Genomic DNA, 18,924 nt, shown 5'->3' with positions numbered 1-18,924 from the left:
GTGGTGTAGGTACACCCACTGTGCTGTTAGGCAGGGAATTCCAGGATGTTGCCCCAGCGACAGTGAAGGAACACCGATATAAATTTCCAAGTCAGGAAGGTCAGAGACCAAACGCAGACTGGGTGATCGCTTTGCTGAGCATCGTCAGTCTGTGCGCATTCAGGACCCTGACCTTCCTGTTGCTTGCTATTTTAACACAAGACCCTGCTCCCATTCCCACATGTCTGTTCTTCACCTGCTGCAATGTTCCAGTGAAGCTCAACTCGAACTGGAGGAACAACATCTCATCTTCCGGTTAGGCACACTACAGCCTTCCGGCCTGAACATCGAATTCAACAACTTCAGATGATCAGCCCCACCTCAACCCATTTGTTTTCATTTCATTTTAACTGTCTTTTTCCATTTCTTTCTTTCTTAATATACATTTAATTGCCCCCCCCCCCCTCCCCACACACACAATCTTATCCACCTTTCCTGCACCTTTCTCCTCTTTGCTTACCCCTTCCCCTCCCCCCACACCTACAGTTCACCCTCTGATGTTAGTTTCTCTGCTGTTTGACCTTTCACATCTTTTGTTCTCTCTGGGGACTGCCATTAACACTCTTTCCCCGGGTATCTGTGGCCATTAGCACCCGGTTTCCCTGGGTTTCTGTGGCTATGACTCATCTTTCATTCTCACGCCACAGTATAAATATTTCAAACTCTCTCTGTCTGTTAGCTTTGACAAAGAGTCATCGGACTCGAAACGTTGGCTCTTTTCTCTACAGATGCTGCCAGACCTGCTGAGATTTTCCAGCATTTTCCCTTTCATTGCCTGGAACTTGCCCGGCACAAATGTTACTTGTCACTTGTCAGCCCAAGACTCACCCACCTTCCCTCCCATATCCCTCAATCCCAACTCTCCACCTTCACCCCATATCCCTCAATCCCAACTCTCCACCTTCTCCCCATATCCCTCAATCCCAACACCCACCTTCTCTCCATATCCCTCAATCCCAACACCCACCTTCTCTCCATATCCCTCAATCCCAACTCTCCACCTTCCCTCCCATATCCCTCAATCCCAACTCCCCAACTTCTCTCCATATCCCTCAATCCCAACTCTCCACCTTCTCCCCATATCCCTCAATCCCAACTCCCCAACTTCTCTCCATATCCCTCAATCCCAACTCCTCTCCATATCCCTCAATCTCAACTCCCCAACTTCTCTCCATATCCCTCAATCCCAACTCCCCAACTTCTCTCCATATCCCTCAATCGCAACTCTCCACCTTCTCCCCATATCCCTCAACCCCAACACCCACCTTCTCTCCATCTCCCTCAATCCCAACTCCCCAACTTCACTCCATATCCCTCAATCCCAACACTCACCTTCTCTCCATATCCCTCAATCCCAACTCCCCAACTTCCCTCCATATCTCTCAATCCCAACTCCTCTCCATATCCCTCAATCCCAACTCTCCACCTTCTCCCCATATCCCTCAATCCCAACTCTCCACCTTCTCTCCATATCCCTCAATCCCAACTCCCCAACTTCTCTCCATATCCCTCAATCCCAACACTCACCTTCTCTCCATATCCCTCAATCCCAACTCCCCAACTTCTCTCCATATCCCTCAATCCCAACACCCACCTTCCCTCCCATATCCCTCAATCCCAACTCTCCAACTTCACTCCATATCCCTCAATCCCAACACCCACCTTCTCTACATATCCCTCAATCCCAACTCCCCAACTTCTCTCCACATCTCTCAATCCCAACACCCACCTTCTCTCCATATTCCTCAATCCCAACACCCACCTTCCCTCCCATATCCCTCAATCCCAACTCTCCACCTTCACCCCATATCCCTCAATCCCAACACCCACCTTCCCTCCCATATCCCTCAATCCCAACTCTCCATCTTCACCCCATATCCCTCAATCCCAACTCTCCAACTTCTCTCCATATCCCTCAATCCCAAATCTCCACCTTCTCCCCATATCCCTCAATCCCAACTCTCCACCTTCTCCCCATATCCTTCAATTCCAACACCCATCTTCCCTCCCATATCCCTCAATCCCAACTCTCCACCTTCTCCCCATATCCCTCAATCCCAACTCCCCAACTTCTCTCCATATCCCTCAATCCCAAATCTCCACCTTCTCCCCATATCCCTCAATCCCAACTCTCCACCTTCTCCCCATATCCTTCAATTCCAACACCCATCTTCCCTCCCATATCCCTCAATCCCAACTCTCCACCTTCTCTCCATATCCCTCAATCCCAACTCCCCAACTTCTCTCCATATCCCTCAATCCCAAATCTCCACCTTCTCCCCATATCCCTCAATCCCAACTCCCCACATTCTCTCCATATCCCTCAATCCCAACACCCCATCTACTCTCCACCTCCCTCCATCCCACTTCCTCAGCTTTCCCTCATATCCCTCAATACCCACCTTCTCTCCATGTCCCTCAATCCCAACTCCCCAACTTCTCTCCATATCCCTCAATCCCAACTCCCCAATTTCTCTCCATATCCCTCAATCCCAACTCTCCACCTTCTCTCCATATCCCTCAATCCCAACTCCTCAACTTCTCTCCATATCCCTCAATCCCAACTCCTCTTCATATCCCTTAATCCCACCACCCCATCTACTCTCCACATCCCTCCATCCCACTTCTTCAGCTTCCCCACATATCCCTCAATACCCACCTTCTCTCCATGTCCCTCAATCCCTACCTACTCACCTTCCCCCCCATCTCAATCCCCACTCCCCGTCAATCCCCCTGTCAGTGACAGATGTACCCTGATATTCCTCCAAACTTCCTCATTTTGAACTTGGATTACGCTGGATGAAACGTTCCCGGGATTGACTGTCTCCCATTTCCTGTACCGTTTTAACACCTCCGGCTGCTCCACCTCCTCGTCGCCTCTGTGCCTGGGATTGACTGGATTGCTGTTGGGAATGTGATGGGGATTGGATGCTGCCTCGGTAGCCAATTGGGAATCTAATTGGTGAAGAGATACTTTGAGGCCTGACCCCTCTGGAAACTGGGAGGAGACACTGGTGATGGGTCATTTGTCGGAATTAAAATAATGTTTGGTTCCAGATAACGATGACATCGGTTGGCATTTCCTGATGGTCTGTGTTCGGATTGGATGATAATTATGAGGACTATGGGTTGTTTTAATCTCCAGAATGGATGCTGAAGATGGAAGACCCAAAGAATTACCAAGGCCTGTTCACCACAGACCATACTGTCATCCTTCCAACAATGTCAACATCGACTCTCCTCGGAAAGCACATTCCAAAATAAACCTCTACTCAATATCCATCTTAAACAGGAATCCTCCATCTCAACACACTCCCTCCTCCCTGGATCCCATCATGTTCAAGCCAAGGCTGATCACAGCGCCTCCCACTCAAACGTACTCACCTTCATGCTCCTCAACTGTGAGACTCCTCCCCTCCCTCACACCCTCAAACTGAGGGACTCCTCCCCTCCCTCACACCCTCAAACTGAGAGACTCCTCCCCGCCCTCAAACTGGGGGGGTTACTCCCTTCCCTCAATCCCCTCAAACTGAGGGACTCCTCTCCTCCCTCACTCCCCTCAAACTGAGGGACTCCCCCCCTCACACCCTCAAACTGAGGGACTTCCGCCTCCCTCACTCCCCTCAAACTGAAAGACTCCCCCCTCCCTCACTCCCCTCAAACTGAGGGACTCCCCCTCCCTCACACCCTCAAACTGTGAGACCCCTCCCCTCCCTCAATCCCATCAAACTGAGGGACTCCCCCCCACACCCTCAAACTGAGGGACTCCCCCCTCCCTCACACCCTCAAACTGTGAGACCCCTCCCCTCCCTCAATCCCCTCAAACTGAGGGACTCCCCCTCCCTCACACCCTCAAACTGTGAGACTCCTCCCCTCCCTCAATCCCCTCAAATTGAGGGACTCCTCCCCTCCCTCAATCCCCTCAAACTGAGGGACTCCTCTCCTCCCTCACTCCCCTCAAACTGAGGGACTCCCCCCCTCACACCCTCAAACTGAGGGACTTCCGCCTCCCTCACTCCCCTCAAACTGAAAGACTCCCCCCTCCCTCACTCCCCTCAAACTGAGGGACTCCCCCTCCCTCACACCCTCAAACTGTGAGACCCCTCCCCTCCCTCAATCCCATCAAACTGAGGGACTCCCCCCCACACCCTCAAACTGAGGGACTCCCCCCTCCCTCACACCCTCAAACTGTGAGACCCCTCCCCTCCCTCAATCCCCTCAAACTGAGGGACTCCCCCTCCCTCACACCCTCAAACTGTGAGACTCCTCCCCTCCCTCAATCCCCTCAAATTGAGGGACTCCTCCCCTCCCTCACTCCCCTCAAATTGAGGGACTCCTCCCCTCCCCCAATCCCCTCAAACTGAGGGACTCCTCCCCTCCCTCACTCTCCCAACTAAAGCCCAATCACCACTTCATGATTCATCTCAACTTCTCACCTTGATGCCACCTGTCCTGTGGGACTGGGTCCTTCCCCTGGGTTCCTGCCCTGTGGAACTGGGCCCTTCCCCTGGGGTCCTGCCCTGTGGGACTGGGTCCTTACCCTGGGGCACTGCCCTGTGGGACTGTACCCGTCCCCTGTGGTCCTGCCCTGTGGGACTGGGTCCTTCCCCCGGGGTCCTGCCCTGTGGGACTGGGTCCTTATCCCAGGGTCCTGCCCTGTGGAACTGGGTCCTTCCCCCGGGGTCCTGCCCTGTGGGACTGGGTCCTTATCCCAGGGTCCTGCCCTGTGGAACTGGGTCCTTCCCCCGGGGTCCTGCCCTGTGGGACTGGGCCCTTCCCCTGGGGTCCTGCCCTGTGGGACTGGGCCCTTCCCCTGGGTTCCTGCCCTGTGGGACTGGGCCCTTCTCCTGGGGTCCTGCCCTGTGGGACTGGGCCCTCCCCCCGGGGTCCTGCCCTGTGGGGTAAAGGAACACGCTGCTATTTCTTACCTGCCACTCGATGAGCGACCAGTCCCTCCAAGCTATAATGTTCTTCCTCGGGCATTCTGGTGATGCCATCAAAACTGGCAGACTTCACTGGCACCTGTGACTGAGATGGCAGGGAGTAGGCAGCAGAAATAGGTCCACTGTGCAATACTGGGGGCACTGGGGATGAGGCTTTATTGGGGCCTTGGCCATAAGTTCTCGGTGTGGTGGCTGCTGACTGCGGCTGCTGGCTGTGATGGCCATACGCTGGGTAATAGACCTCTGCAGGGCTGTGATGTTGCTCCTGTGGTAGTGTAACACCCAGAAGATAATTGTCCACGTTTCTCTGATCTGGACCTGACAAAGTCTGATGGACCAGATCAGTCGTGTGTGTCAATGGTTGGCTTGGGGGAAACACGTTGGCTGCCATGATGCTGTGAGTGTTGTCAAAGGAATGTGATGGTCTTTGGGTAGCCCCTTGATGATCTGACGAGCTGAGTTGCGATGGGGGCTGCTTTTCCATCCTTGGCTCACTCTGAAACCTCTGTGCCTCAGAGAAAGAAGGGTCCAAGTCCAGCATGAGCATGTTGAGGCTGTTAATGGACTGTTCAATCTCTTGCTGAGAGCTCATCCTTGGGAACTCTGGGACGGTGTGGCTTTGCAGTATCGGCTCAGAGGCGCTATGCTGTGGGCTCTGAGTTCTTAAAGGGCTGCCGGGGCCTTCGAGCATCCCATTGGCCTGTGGGTAGGATGGGGACCAGATCCCCTGCTGCTGCCAGGTGGTCAGGCCTCTCTGAACTGCGTCTCGACTGCTGGTGCTGCGAGCTGGGGTCTGGGGCAAATTGGAGACGAGCTCACATCTGGAGCTGTCAGGCACACTGAACGACTGAGATCTGTACATCCCACCAGGGCCATTCGGATAGGAGTGCTGGACAACAGCAGTTTGGGGCTGCTGGACACTGCTTGGCATGGTGTAAGTAACATGCTGAGGGGTGGACATGACAGGGACTAAGTGACTTGAGGAGTTCTGGAATTGGCCTGCCTGGGTTAAGCTGTTGCTTCTTGGGATGTTCTTGGTGGAACTGATTCCCGCGAGGTCTGACTCGCAGAATCCATCCTTCTGCATCTTGCCGATTCCATTGTAACTTGGAGGCCCGTTGGATACGAGCAAGGTCTGGTCCACCTGAGGAGACTCGTGGTAACCCATCTCAGCCATTGCCATGGGGTAGGCACCCTCAAAGGAGGAGAGAGTTCCCACACTGTCAATGCTGTTCAGGTCATGGTTGGGCAAGTCATCATCCAGAATGTCAGTTTCCCGCTCCACGTTGGCCATTGGCACATCTCCGTTGACGTGGACCTGGGCAGGAACCAGCACGTGGCGCGTTCCTGCCGAGACAGCCAGGCCAGATGCCCTGTTGTGCATCGGTGCCTTGCTGTCCAGGCCAAAGCCACTGAGCAACCTGTCGAGCTCCCGCCTCTCCTCGGCCGTTATGCCCTGGTTACTGGGCCCTGCTGGTGGCTCGTCAGTCTTGTCAGTTTTGGTGGAGGCAGTGGAGTTTCCGGAGTCGCTGCTCACCGACAGGGTGTGTTCAATATGATTGGACACCCCGGGTAAGGGAATGCCGTTGGCCGTGACTGGAATGGTTGTCCCATCGGTTGAATTCTTCTTCTTTACTTTGGCATACAGACTCCCGTCCAACGGCCCCTGGGTGTGCACAACATCTGGAAAAACAAAATGCGAACGCGTCAAAAAGTCATAGGATAAGAACATAAGAACGGGGAGCGGGAGTGGGCGATTCAGCCCCTCCAGCCAACCCCGCCATTCAACACAACCCTGTCTGATCTCCTCTCTCCCTCAACCCCAAACACAGCCCAGTCCATCACACAAACCTGCCTCCCATCCATTGACTCCATCTACACCTCCCGCTGCCGGGGGAAAGCGGGCAGCATAATCAAGGATCCCTCCCACCCGGCTTACTCACTCTTCCAACTTCTTCCATCGGGCAGGAGATACAGAAGTCTGAGAACACGTACGAACAGACTCAAAAACAGCTTCTTCCCCACTGTCACCAGACTCCTAAATGACCCTCTTATTGACTGACCTCATTAACACTACACCTTGTATGCTTCATCCGATGCCGGTGCTTATGTAGTTACATGTAGTTCCCGTACCAGCCTCCCCGGATAGGCGCCGGAATGTGGCGACTAGGGGCTTTTCACAGTAACTTCATTGAAGCCTACTCGTGACAATAAGCGATTTTCATTCATTTCACATTGTATACCTTGTGTTGCCCTATTATGTATTTTCTTTTATTCCCTTTTCTTCCCATGTACTTAATGATCTGTTGAGCTGCTCGCAGAAAAATACTTTTCACTGTACCTCGGTACACGTGACAATAAACAAATCCAATCCATAACCCTTCAACCCATTGCTAATTCGATCAGATGATTAGTTGAGTGATAAAGATTGAGCAGGACAAGGGGATGGACTCCTCTTCTCTTCACAATTGCACTGTGTGATTGTGTCCTTCAAAAACACAGCACTTCCAACAGTGCAGCATTCCCTTAATGCAGCACAGGGAGCGTCAGCATCCAGAGTGAGGCTTGAACCCACACAACGTTCGATTCAGACACAGGTCCTACTTCCTAAAGGAGCAGGGCGAGAGGGAAGAGGTCAGGGATATACAGATATAATGGGATGGAGTTTGCTGTCGGGATAACGTTGTGGGAAAGACACTCAACATTATTGATGAAAAAAAATAATCCGGCCAATTGTCGTGAGGAAGAGATTGCCCGTGAATTGCAAACTGTCACAAGTTGCTGGATGATTTGTTTCTGATCCAATATTTACTTTACAAAACAATGTCTCACTCTTAATCCCCTTGCTGCACATTAATTAATTGCCTGTTAATTACTGGATTTAAATTCCTGTGGTAAATGTAACAGCTCAAGAACTCTCTTCACCAAGTCGGAATTATTTGTAAGTGTCTCTGGCCCTGAAAGTGAACAATTGAAAAAGTGTGAAGCCTTTCCCTCAGATACTGAATTGTTTGGTGACACTGTAAAAAAAAAAGTCAACTTTTAAGTTTAAAAATCATATTTTTCCTTTTTCCTTCATCCAATTTGCCTTTACCTCTATTTCCCTTTCTGATTTGATTCACATTCGCCCCAGTTCCTCCTCTATTCCTGACTCTTTAACTTTGGCGCTGGATTCTCCGGTATTCCAGCCGTGTGATTCTCGGCCGCGCGCCATTCGCTGGCAGCGGGGTCCTATCATCCCGCCGCTTTGTCAATGGCGGGGGGGGGGGGGGGGCAGGGGATTGTGCTGCCAGCGGGAAAAGTGAATCCCGACAACTGGAAAATTGCAGGCCAGGTTAAGGAGGTAAGCTCCGAGTCCCGTCAATTCACTCAAGCCGCAGATGTCACATTGCCCTCGGCCACACGCTTCTCATTTCTCCGGCACAAACAAAGATGTTTCGAGCCTAAGCGTGCGAGAAAATGTCGAATGAACAGAGGACGTTTGGAGATGCGCGTCCCAGCTAATTGCAGCACAATAAATTTGGGCTGAGAGTATTTAAAGGGTTACGCACTCCACACAGTCCCGCTCCCAGCTCGCCCTCCAACTGTGTGCAGGAACGTCGCATGAAACCATTTTGCCAAAAATAAATTCACTTTTCCACCTTCGTGGTGCGTAATGGAAACCGAGGCAAAGCCTCTGTCAGCAATACCGGCCTAACCGCGTAGCCTGCCCCCTCCCACCCCCCGTCGCAAAAAACAAAACACTCGTAACTTTTTCAATACCCCCGCAAACCCTGATAAAGGGCTCAACTGAAAAAAAAAAACACGTAACTGCAACGTTAACGGGGAGCTGGAACTGAGTCAAAGGGAAAAAGCCCCAACAGCACCTCCAAGCCTACCTCACCCGTCTCCTCTTTTAGGTCCCAAAGCAGAACTTCTTTTCTATCCACGTACAAGTTGACAGTTCTGGAAGGAAGAAACGGGACCAGAAATCCACAATAGAGACAAAGGGAGAGTAAGCTTGTAGGAGACTGAGAGAGAGAGAGAGAATTCCGTTCCCACAGTGGCTATGCGTGAGTGGGAAGTTTGTTTCTGATGACTGTGTCTGTAAGCACTGCAGCCTCCACCTGGTACACACTTATCAACTCACAGCTATGTGCTTGGGAGTGACATCAACTCCCTGTGAGCGAGCTCTGAATGAGTCCAAAGAAACGCAACAGACTAGGGGAAAGAAAATCACTTTTTCCAATCTCCACAACACATACCTCGGCCAGGGAAAGGTCCCAACAATCAGCAGACTCGAATTTTCCAGCTGTCCATTCCACAGGAAAGGCAAAGCTGGGGTGTTTTTTTTTCAAAGTGAAACTTTTTTTTATGACGGTCGACATGATTCAGAGTTCTGGAATTTTATCGAAGGAAATAGGAGCTGGGACACTGAAAACAAAACGTCCCAGGCAGCAGATATCAACTCGAACCATGTGTAACTGGACGCACCAACGACAGCCAACACACTGGCAGTGGGGTGGCATGGGTGCTCGTGCGGCAACAAACAGAAGGTTTGGCAGAGAAAGGGGAGGGGAGCTAGGGCCACATCCTCACTAAGAGAAATCCACATCACACATTGTTTCATGACACCAGTAGGTGAGCCTGAAGGATCTGGCGATGCCATTAATATTGTATGGCAATGGGATGTCCACATTGGACTCCTGAAATGCCAAGTGGGGAAATAAAATGAAATGAAAATCGCTTATTGTCAGGGTGGGTGTGAGTGTGCAGGGTGGGTGTGAGTGTGCAGGGTGGGTGTGAGTGTGCAGGGTGTGTGTGAGTGTGCAGGGTGGGTGTGAGTGTGCAGGGTGGGTGTGAGTGTGCAGGGTGGGTGTGAGTGTGCAGGGTGGGTGTGAGTGTGCAGGGTGGGTGTGAGCAGGGTGGGTGTGAGTGTGCAGGGTGGGTGTGAGTGTGCAGGGTGGGTGTGAGTGTGCAGGGTGGGTGTGAGTGTGCAGGGTGGGTGTGAGTGTGCAGGGTGGGTGTGAGTGTGCAGGGTGAGTGTGCAGTGTGGGTGTGAGTGTGCAGGGTGGGTGTGAGTGTGCAGGGTGTGTGTGAGTGTGCAGGGTGGGTGTGAGTGTGCAGGGTGGGTGTGAGTGTGCAGGGTGGTGTGAGTGTGCAGGGTGGGTGTGAGTGTGCAGGGTGGGTGTGAGCAGGTGGGTGGTGTGAGTGTGCAGGGTGGGTGTGAGTGTGCAGGGTGGGTGTGAGAGGTGGGTGTGAGCAGGGTGGGTGTGAGTGTGCAGGGTGGGTGTGAGTGTGCAGGGTGGGTGTGAGAGGTGGGGTGTGAGCAGGGTGGTGTGAGTGTGCAGGGTGGGTGTGAGTGTGCAGGGTGGGTGTGAGTGTGCAGGGTGAGTGTGCAGTGTGGGTGTGAGTGTGGGGTGGGTGTGAGCAGGGTGGGTGTGAGTGTGCAGGGTGGGTGTGAGTGTGCAGGGTGAGTGTGAGTGTGCAGGGTGGGTGTGGGCAGAGTGGGTGTGAGTGTGCAGGGTGGGTGTGAGCAGGGTGGGTGTGAGTGTGCAGGGTGGGTGTGAGTCTGCAGGGTGGGTGTGAGTGTGCAGGTGGGTGTGAGTGTGCAGGGTGGGTGTGAGTGTGCAGGGTGGGTGTGGGCAGAGTGGGTGTGAGTGTGCAGGGTGGGTGTGAGCAGGGTGGGTGTGAGTGTGCAGGGTGGGTGTGAGTCTGCAGGGTGGGTGTGAGTGTGCAGGGTGGGTGTGAGTGTGCAGGGTGGGTGTGGGCAGGGTGGGTGTGAGTGAGCAGGGTGGGTGTGAGTGCGAGTGTGGGTGTGAGCAGGGTGGGTGTGAGTGTGCAGGTGGGTGTGGGCAGGGTGGCTGTGAGTGTACATGGTGGTGTGGATGAGTGTGCAGTGTGGGTGTGAGTGTGCAGGGTTGGTGTGAGTGTGCAGGATGGGTGTGAGTGTGCAGTGTGGGTGTGAGTGTGCAGAGTGGGTGTGAGTGTGCAGGGTGGGTGTGAGTGTGCAGGGTGGGTGTGAGCAGGGCGGGTGTGAGTGTGCAGGGTGGGTGTGAGTGTGCAGGGTGGGTGTGAGTGTGCAGGGTGGGTGTGAGCAGGGTGGGTGTGAGTGTGCAGGGTGGGTGTGAGTGTGTGCAGGGTGGGTGGAGTGTGCAGGTGGGTGTGAGTGGCAGGGTGGGTGTGAGTGTGCAGGGTGGGTGTGCAGGGTGGGTGTGAGTGTGCAGGGTGGGTGTGAGTGTGCAGGGTGGGTGTGAGCAGGGTGGGTGTGAGTGTGCAGGGTGGGTGTGAGTGTGCAGGGTGAGTGTGCAGTGTGGGTGTGAGTGTGCAGGGTGGGTGTGAGCAGGGTGGGTGTGAGTGTGCAGGTGTGAGTGTGCAGGTGGGTGTGAGTGTACATGGTGGTGTGGATGAGTGTGCAGTGTGGGTGTGAGTGTGCAGGGTTGGTGTGAGTGTGCAGGATGGGTGTGAGTGTGCAGTGTGGGTGTGAGTGTGCAGAGTGGGTGTGAGTGTGCAGGGTGGGTGTGAGTGTGCAGGGTGGGTGTGAGCAGGGCGGGTGTGAGTGTGCAGGGTCGGTGCGAGTGAGCAGGGTGGGTGTGAGCAGGGCGGGTGTGAGTGTGCAGGGTCGGTGCGAGTGAGCAGGGTGGGTGTGAGCAGGGCGGGTGTGTGTGGAGGGTGGCTGTGAGTGAGCAGGGTGGGTGTGAGTGTGCAGGATGGGTGTGAGTGAGCAGGGTGGGTGTGAGTGTGCAGGATGGGTGTGGGTGTGAGCAGGGTGGGTGTGAGCAGGGTGGGTGTGAGTGTGCAGGGTGGGTGTGAGTGTGCAGGGTTGGTGTGAGTGTGCAGGGTTGGTGTGAGTGTGCAGTGTGAGTGTGCAGGGTCGGTGCGAGTGAGCAGGGTGCGTGTGAGCAGGGTGGGTGTGTGTGGAGGGTGGGTGTGAGAGGGTGGGTGTGAGCAGAGTGGGTGTGAGTGTGCAGGGTCGGTGCGAGTGAGCAGGGTGCGTGTGAGCAGGGTGGGTGTGTGTGGAGGGTGGGTGTGAGAGGGTGGGTGTGAGCAGGGTGGGTGTGAGCAGGGTGGGTGTGAGTGTGCAGGGTGGGTGTGAGTGTGCAGGGTGGGTGTGAGAGGGTGGGTGTGAGCAGGGTGGGTGTGAGTGTGCAGGGTGGGTGTGAGTGTGCAGGGTGGGTGTGAGTGTGCAGGGTGGGTGTGAGTGTGCAGGGTGGGTGTGAGTGTGCAGGGTGGGTGTGAGTGTGCAGGTGGGTGTGGGCAGGGTGGGTGTGAGTGTGCATGGTGGGTGTGAGTGTGCAGGGTGGGTGTGAGAGGGTGGGTGTGAGCAGGGTGGGTGTGAGTGTGCAGTGTGGGTGTGAGTGTGCAGAGTGGGTGTGAGTGTGCAGGGTGGGTGTGAGCAGGGTGGGTGTGAGTGTGCAGGGTCGGTGCGAGTGAGCAGGGTGGGTGTGAGCAGGGCGGGTGTGAGTGTGCAGGGTCGGTGCGAGTGAGCAGGGTGGGTGTGAGTGTGCAGGATGGGTGTGAGTGAGCAGGGTGGGTGTGAGTGTGCAGGATGGGTGTGGGTGTGAGCAGGGTGGGTGTGAGCAGGGTGGGTGTGAGTGTGCAGTGTGAGTGTGCAGGGTCGGTGCGAGTGAGCAGGGTGCGTGTGAGCAGGGTGGGTGTGTGTGGAGGGTGGGTGTGAGAGGGTGGGTGTGAGCAGTGTGGGTGTGAGTGTGCAGGGTGGGTGTGAGTGTGCAGGGTGGGTGTGAGAGGGTGGGTGTGAGCAGGGTGGGTGTGAGTGTGCAGGGTGGGTGTGAGTGTGCAGGGTGGGTGTGAGTGAGCAGGGTGGGTGTGAGTGTGCAGGGTGGGTATGAGTGTGCAGTGTGGGTGTGAGAGGGTGGGTGTGAGTGTGCAGGGTGGGTGTGAGAGGGTGGGTGTGAGTGAGCAGGATGGGTGTGGGTGTGCAGGGTGGGTGTGAGTGTTCAGGGTGGGTGTGAGAGGGTGGGTGTGAGCAGGGTGGGTGTGAGTGTGCAGGGTGGGTGTGAGTGTGCAGGATGGGTGTGAGTGTGCAGTGTGGGTGTGAGTGTGCAGGGTGAGTGTGAGTGTACAGGGTGGGTGTGAGTGTGCAGGGTGGGTGTGAGTGTGCAGGGTGGGTGCGAGTGAGCAGGGTGAGTGTGAGTGTGCAGGGTGGGTGTGAGTGTGCAGGGTGGGTGTGAGTGAGCAGGGTGAGTGTGAGTGTGCAGGGTGGGTGTGAGTGTGCAGGGTGGGTGTGAGTGAGCAGGGTGGATGTGAGCAGGGCGGTTGTGAGTGTGCAGGGTGGGTGTGAGTGAGCAGAGTGGGTGTGAGTGAGCAGGGTGGGTGTGAGTGTGCAAGATGCGTGTGGGTGTGCAGGGTGGGTGTGAATGTGCAGGGTGGGTGTGAGTGTGCAGGGTGGGTGTGAGCAGGGTGGGTGTGAGTGTGCAGGGTGGGTGTGAGTGTGCAGGGTGGGTGTGAGTGTGCAGGGTGGGTGTGAGCAGGGTGGGTGTGAGTGTGCAGGGTGGGTGTGAGTGTGCAGGGTGGGTGTGAGTGAGCAGGGTGGGTGTGAGTGTGCAAGGTGGGTGTGAGTGTGCAGGGTGGGTGTGATTGTGCAGGGTGGGTGTGAGTGTGCAGGGTGGGTGTGAGTGTGCAGGGTGGGTGTGAGTGTGCAGGGTGGGTGTGAGTGTGCAGTGTGGGTGTGAGTGAGCAGGGTGAGTGTGAGTGTGCAGGGTGGGTGTGAGTGTGCAGGGTGGGTGTGAGTGTGCAGGGTGGGTGTGAGCAGGGTGGGTGTGAGCAGGGTGGGTGTGAGTGTGCAGGGTGTGTGTGAGTGTGCAGGGTGGGTGTGAGCAGGGTGGGTGTGAGCAGGGTGGGTGTGAGTGTGCAGGGTGTGTGTGAGTGTGCAGGATGGGTGTGAGCAGGGTGGGTGTGAGTGTGCAGGGTGGGTGTGAGTGAGCAGGGTGGGTGTGAGTGTGCAGGGTGGGTGTGAGTGTGCAGGTTGGGTGTGAGTGTGCAGGGTGGGTGTGAGTGTGCAGGGTGTGTGTGAGTGTGCAGGGTGTGTGTGAGTGTGCAGGGTGTGTGTGAGCAGGATGGTGTGGGTGTGAGTGTGCAGGGTGGGTGTGAGCAGGGTGGGTGTGAGCAGGGTGTGTGTGATGTGTTCCATGGTCTGGGACCTATGACCACAGTCGCACGTTAGGTCACCCCTCAGCTCCCACTGACGTAGCAGAAGGTCAGACCCCCCCCCCCTCCCACACCATTGGCTCTATCTGGATTGTGCGTTGACAGCAGCTCCTTGAATATCAGCTGCTCGCCCCCCAAACACCGGTTTCCAAACGCTTCCTTGGTGATTTTTTTTCATTCTTCACGAATGCCTAGTTCAACATAGCTTGTGGCTATTTCCATCTTGCAGAACACAATGATAAATGTGGAACATACGGCTTGTTCAATCGCCTATTGATAAACCCAGGATCTTTGAAGCATTGACTCAGACTTGTGACCTTCTACTTCTGCTATAACGGTAATTGTTTTTTATTGGAGAATGGGATGTGGGCGTCGCTGGCTGGGTTTATCGCCCATCCATGAGGGAAGTTAATTGTCAACCACATCGCTGTGGGTCTGGAGTCACATGTAGGCCAGACCGGGTAAGGACGGCAGATTTCCTTCCCTAAAGGACATTAGTGAACCAGTTGGGTTTTTACCACATTCGACAATGGTTTCATGGTCATCGTTCGACTTTTAATTTGAAAATGAAAATCGCTTTATTGTCACGAGTAGGCTTCAAATGAAGTTACTGTGAAAAGCCCCTAGTCGCCACATTCCGGCGCCTGTTCGGGGAGGCTGATACGGGAATGGAACTGTGCTGCTGGCCTGGCTTGGTCTGCTTTAAAAGCCAGCGATTTAGCCCAGTGTGCTTTTTGGGATTCGAACCCTATTCCCGAGAGCATTCGCCTGGGTCTCTGGGATACTGGTCTAGTGGCAGTACCACTGTGCTAGTGCCATGCAGAACGTGTCCCCTATATTCAGCAGCAGCTCTCACTCTGGCAATGCCAGTCTATGAAGGCAGCTCCAGTCTTCAGCTGCTTCTGAAACCCAGGCTCAATATTGGGTGGAAGTGCAGGGACCTTAAAGGGCAGTTTCCCCCCTCTGAAGTCAAGCTGCCTGCTGCGGAGAGCAGAATCTAAAACCCGCTCTCATCCAGTCTTTTAGAAACACATTGGGAGTGTGGAATGGATGTTGCTGGTTAACATAGAGAGTTTCTGCTCAATGGGGATCAAAGCTTGAATTCATTGACTGTGAAATGTTTTGTTACATTTTAAGGTTCTATAAGATGCTAAGTTAATCAAATGTTTCTTTTCCTGTATTGGAACTATACAATAGCACAGAGGGGCTATTCAGCCATTCAGTCAGTATCAACTCTTTCAAAAAGCCATCGCGCTAGTCCCACCCCACTCGCTCTCTATTTCCCTGCAACCCTTCCTTCTTCAAACACTTATCCCATTCTCATTTGAAAGTTGCTGATGAATCAGTCAGCACATTCCAAATCCCATTGTCACCCACTGCCACTTCTCTCCCTGTCTTTCATTGTCTAATTTTTTATTAAATCATTTATGCGATGTGGACATTGCTGGCTGGGCCTTCTACGGGCATTCCCATAGAATCCCTACAGCCCACAAGGAGGTCATTCGGCCCATCGAATCTGCACCGTCCCTCTTCTTACTTGAGAAAGGACGTACTGGCATTGGAGGGGGTGTGTGCCGAGGAGATTCAATAGGCTGATTCCGGAGTTGAGAGGATTGGCTTATGAGGAGAGACAGAGTAGACTGGGACTGTACTCATTGGAATTTTAGAAGAACGAGGGGGGGATCTTATAATCGTTATTATTGTCACAAGTAGGCTTACATTAACCCAGCAATGAAGTTACTGTGAAAAGCCCCTAGTCGCCACATTCCGGCGCCTCTTCGGGTACAGAGAGGGAGAATTCAGAATGTCCAATTCACCTAACAGCACGTCTTTCGGGGCTTGTGGGAGGAAACCGGAGCACCCGGAGGAAACCCACGCAGACACGGGGAGAACGTGCAGACTCCGCACAGACAGTGACCCAAGCCGGGAATAGAACCTGGATCCTGTCGCTGTGAAGCAACTGTGCTAACCACTGTGCTACCATGCCGGATTTTATAGAAACATATAAAATTATGAAGGGAATAGATAGGATAGATGCGGTTAGGTTGTTTCCACTGGTGGGTGAAACTAGAACTCGGGGGCATAGCCTCAAAATAAGGGGAAGTAGATTTAGGACTGAGTTTAGGAGGAACTCCTTCACCCAAAGGGTTGTGAATCTATGGAATTCCTTGCCCAGTGAAGCAGTTGAGGCTCCTTCATTACATGTTTTTAAGGCAAAAATGGATAGATTTTTGAACAATAAAATAATTAAGGGTCATGGTGAGCGGGCGGGTAAGTGGAGCTGAGCCCACAAAAAGATGAGCCATGATCTCACTGAATGGCGGAGCAGGCTCGAGGGGCCAGATGGCCGACTCCTGCTCCTAGTTCTTATGTTCTTCTGAAAGAGCACCCTACTTAGGCCCAATCCTCGCCCTATCCCAGTAACCCCACCTAACCTGCACATCATTTAGACACTAAGGGGAAATTTAGCACGGCCAATCCATCTAACCTGCACATCTTTGGACTGTGGGAGGAAACCGGAGCACCCGGAGGAAACCCACGCAGACACGGGGAGAATGTGCAGACTCCATACAGACAGTGGCCCAGCCGGGAATCGAACCCAGGCCCCAGCAGTGGTTAGCACTGCTGCCTCACAGCGCCAAACATTGTGTCACCATGTCCATCCCGAACTGTTCAAGAATTGATAACACTTCAGAGGGCATGTGAGAGTCAAGCACATTGCTGGAGGCACTTGTAGGCCAGACCAGGTCCAGGTGGCAGATTTCCTTCCCTTAGGGACATTAGTGAACAAGATGGGTTTTTACAACAATGGTTTCATGACTTTCCATGGTGGGATTGAACTCGGGTGCCCAGCGTTATGCTGGCTCAAAGTGACAATACCACAACGCCACCACTGCCCCTTCAATCCCACCTTTATCTGTCCACTCGCTCCCTGTTGTACTGTCGGACTCTCTCTCTCTCTGTGCTCCTGATCACTGTCAGTGATCCCTGGGTTAGAGAGAGAGAGGGGAAATCAGCCAGGGTTCCTGCTCCTGATTGCTGTCCAGTGACCCCTGGGTTAGAGAGAGAGAGAGAGGGGAAATCAGCCAGGGTTCCTGCTCCTGATCACTGTCCAGTGATCCCTGGGTTAGAGAGAGAGAGAGGAAATCAGCCGGGGTTCCTGCTCCTGATCACTGTCCAGTGATCCCTGGGTTAGAGAGAGAGAGGGGAAATCAGCCAGCGTTCCTGCTCCTGATCACTGTCCAGTGATCACTGGGTTAGAGAGAGAGAGGGGAAATCAGCCAGCGTTCCTGCTCCTGATCACTGTCCAGTGATCCCTGGGTTAGAGAGAGAGAGAGGAAATCAGCCAGGGTTCCTGCTCCTGATCACTGTTCAGTGATCCCTGGGTTAGAGAGAGAGAGGAAATCAGCCAGGGTTCCTGCTCCTGATCACTGTCCAGTGATCCCTGGGTTAGAGAGAGAGGGGAAATCAGCCAGGGTTCCTGCTCCTGATCACTGTCCATTGATCCCTGGGTTAGAGAGAGAGGGGAAATCAGCCAGGGCTCCTGCTCCTGATCACTGTCCAGTGATCCCTGGGTTAGAGAGAGAGGGGAAATTAGCCAGGGCTCCTGCTCCTGATCACTGTCCAGTGATCCCTGGGTTAGAGAGAGAGGAAATCAGCCAGGGTTCCTGCTCCTGATCACTGTCCAGTGATCCCTGGGTTAGAGAGAGAGGGGGGAAATCAGCCAGGGTTCCTGCTCCTGATTACTGTCCAGTGATCCCTGGGTTAGAGAGAGAGAGAGGAAATCAGCCAGGGTTCCTGCTCCTGATCACTGTCCAGTGATCCCTGGGTTAGAAAGAGAGAGGGGAAATCAGCCAGGGTTCCTGCTCCTGATCACTGTCCAGTGATCCCTGGGTTAGAGAGAGAGAGAGAGAGAGAGAGAGGGGAAATCAGCCTGGGTTCCTGCTCCTGATCACTGTCCAGTGATCCCTGGGTTAGAGACAGAGAGGGGAAATCAGCCAGGGTTCCTGCTCCTGATCACTGTCCAGTGATCCCTGGGTTAGAGAGAGAGGGGAAATCAGCCAGGGTTCCTGCTCCTGATCACTGTCCAGTGATCCCTGGGTTAGAGAGAGGGGAAATCAGCCAGGGTTCCTGCTCCTGATCACTGTCCAGTGATCCCTGGGTTAGAGAGAGAGAGAGAGGGGAAATCAGCCAGGGTTCCTGCTCCTGATCACTGTCCAGTGATCCCTGGGTTAGAGAGAGAGAGAGAGAGAGAGAGAGGGGAAATCAGCCAGGGTTCCTGCTCCTGATCACTGTCCAGTGATCCCTGGGTTAGAGAGAGAGAGAGAGAGAGAGAGGGGAAATCAGCCAGGGTTCCTGCTCCTGATCACTGTCCAACGATCCCAGAGGAGATTCACTAGGTTAATCCCAGAGCTGAAGGGGTTGGATTACGAGGAGAGGTTGAGTAGACTGGGACCATACTCGTTGGAATTTAGAAGGATGAGGGGGGATCTTATAGAAACATATAAAATTATGAAGGGAATAGAAATTCGTTAAGCCCGTGATGCCGGAGCTTGCGGCGTCGGGCTGCTAGCCCCGACCGGGGACCAGAATCGGTTCCCGGTCGGGAAGGGGCGCGCTGGCGTCAAACCCGCCCGGGTTTGACGCCAGCCTTACGATTTCTCCCGTTTTGGGAGAATCGCGCCCAAAGGGATTAAGGGTTATGGTGTTCGGGCCGGAAAGTGGAGCTGAGTCCACAAAAGATCAGCCATGATCTGATTGAATGGCGGAGCAGGCTCGAGGGGCCAGATGGCCG

The 18,924-nt window shown here is 54.1% G+C and overlaps 1 protein-coding gene across 1 annotated transcript in view; it reads right to left on the bottom strand.

The window, feature by feature from the left end:
• The window catches only part of tns1b (tensin 1b), a 299,976-nt gene that overhangs the window by 135,090 nt on the left and 145,962 nt on the right, over positions 1–18,924 (bottom strand). The window contains exon 13 of the mRNA XM_038790323.1: positions 4,968–6,665. Coding sequence (XP_038646251.1) covers positions 4,968–6,665 — 1,698 coding nt within the window. The remainder of the gene's footprint in view (positions 1–4,967; positions 6,666–18,924) is intronic.

The sequence above is a fragment of the Scyliorhinus canicula genome, chromosome 2, assembly GCF_902713615.1.
Source record: "Scyliorhinus canicula chromosome 2, sScyCan1.1, whole genome shotgun sequence".
Taxonomy (NCBI): Eukaryota; Metazoa; Chordata; class Chondrichthyes; order Carcharhiniformes; family Scyliorhinidae; genus Scyliorhinus; species Scyliorhinus canicula.
This window is presented reverse-complemented; position numbering and strand designations above follow the sequence as displayed.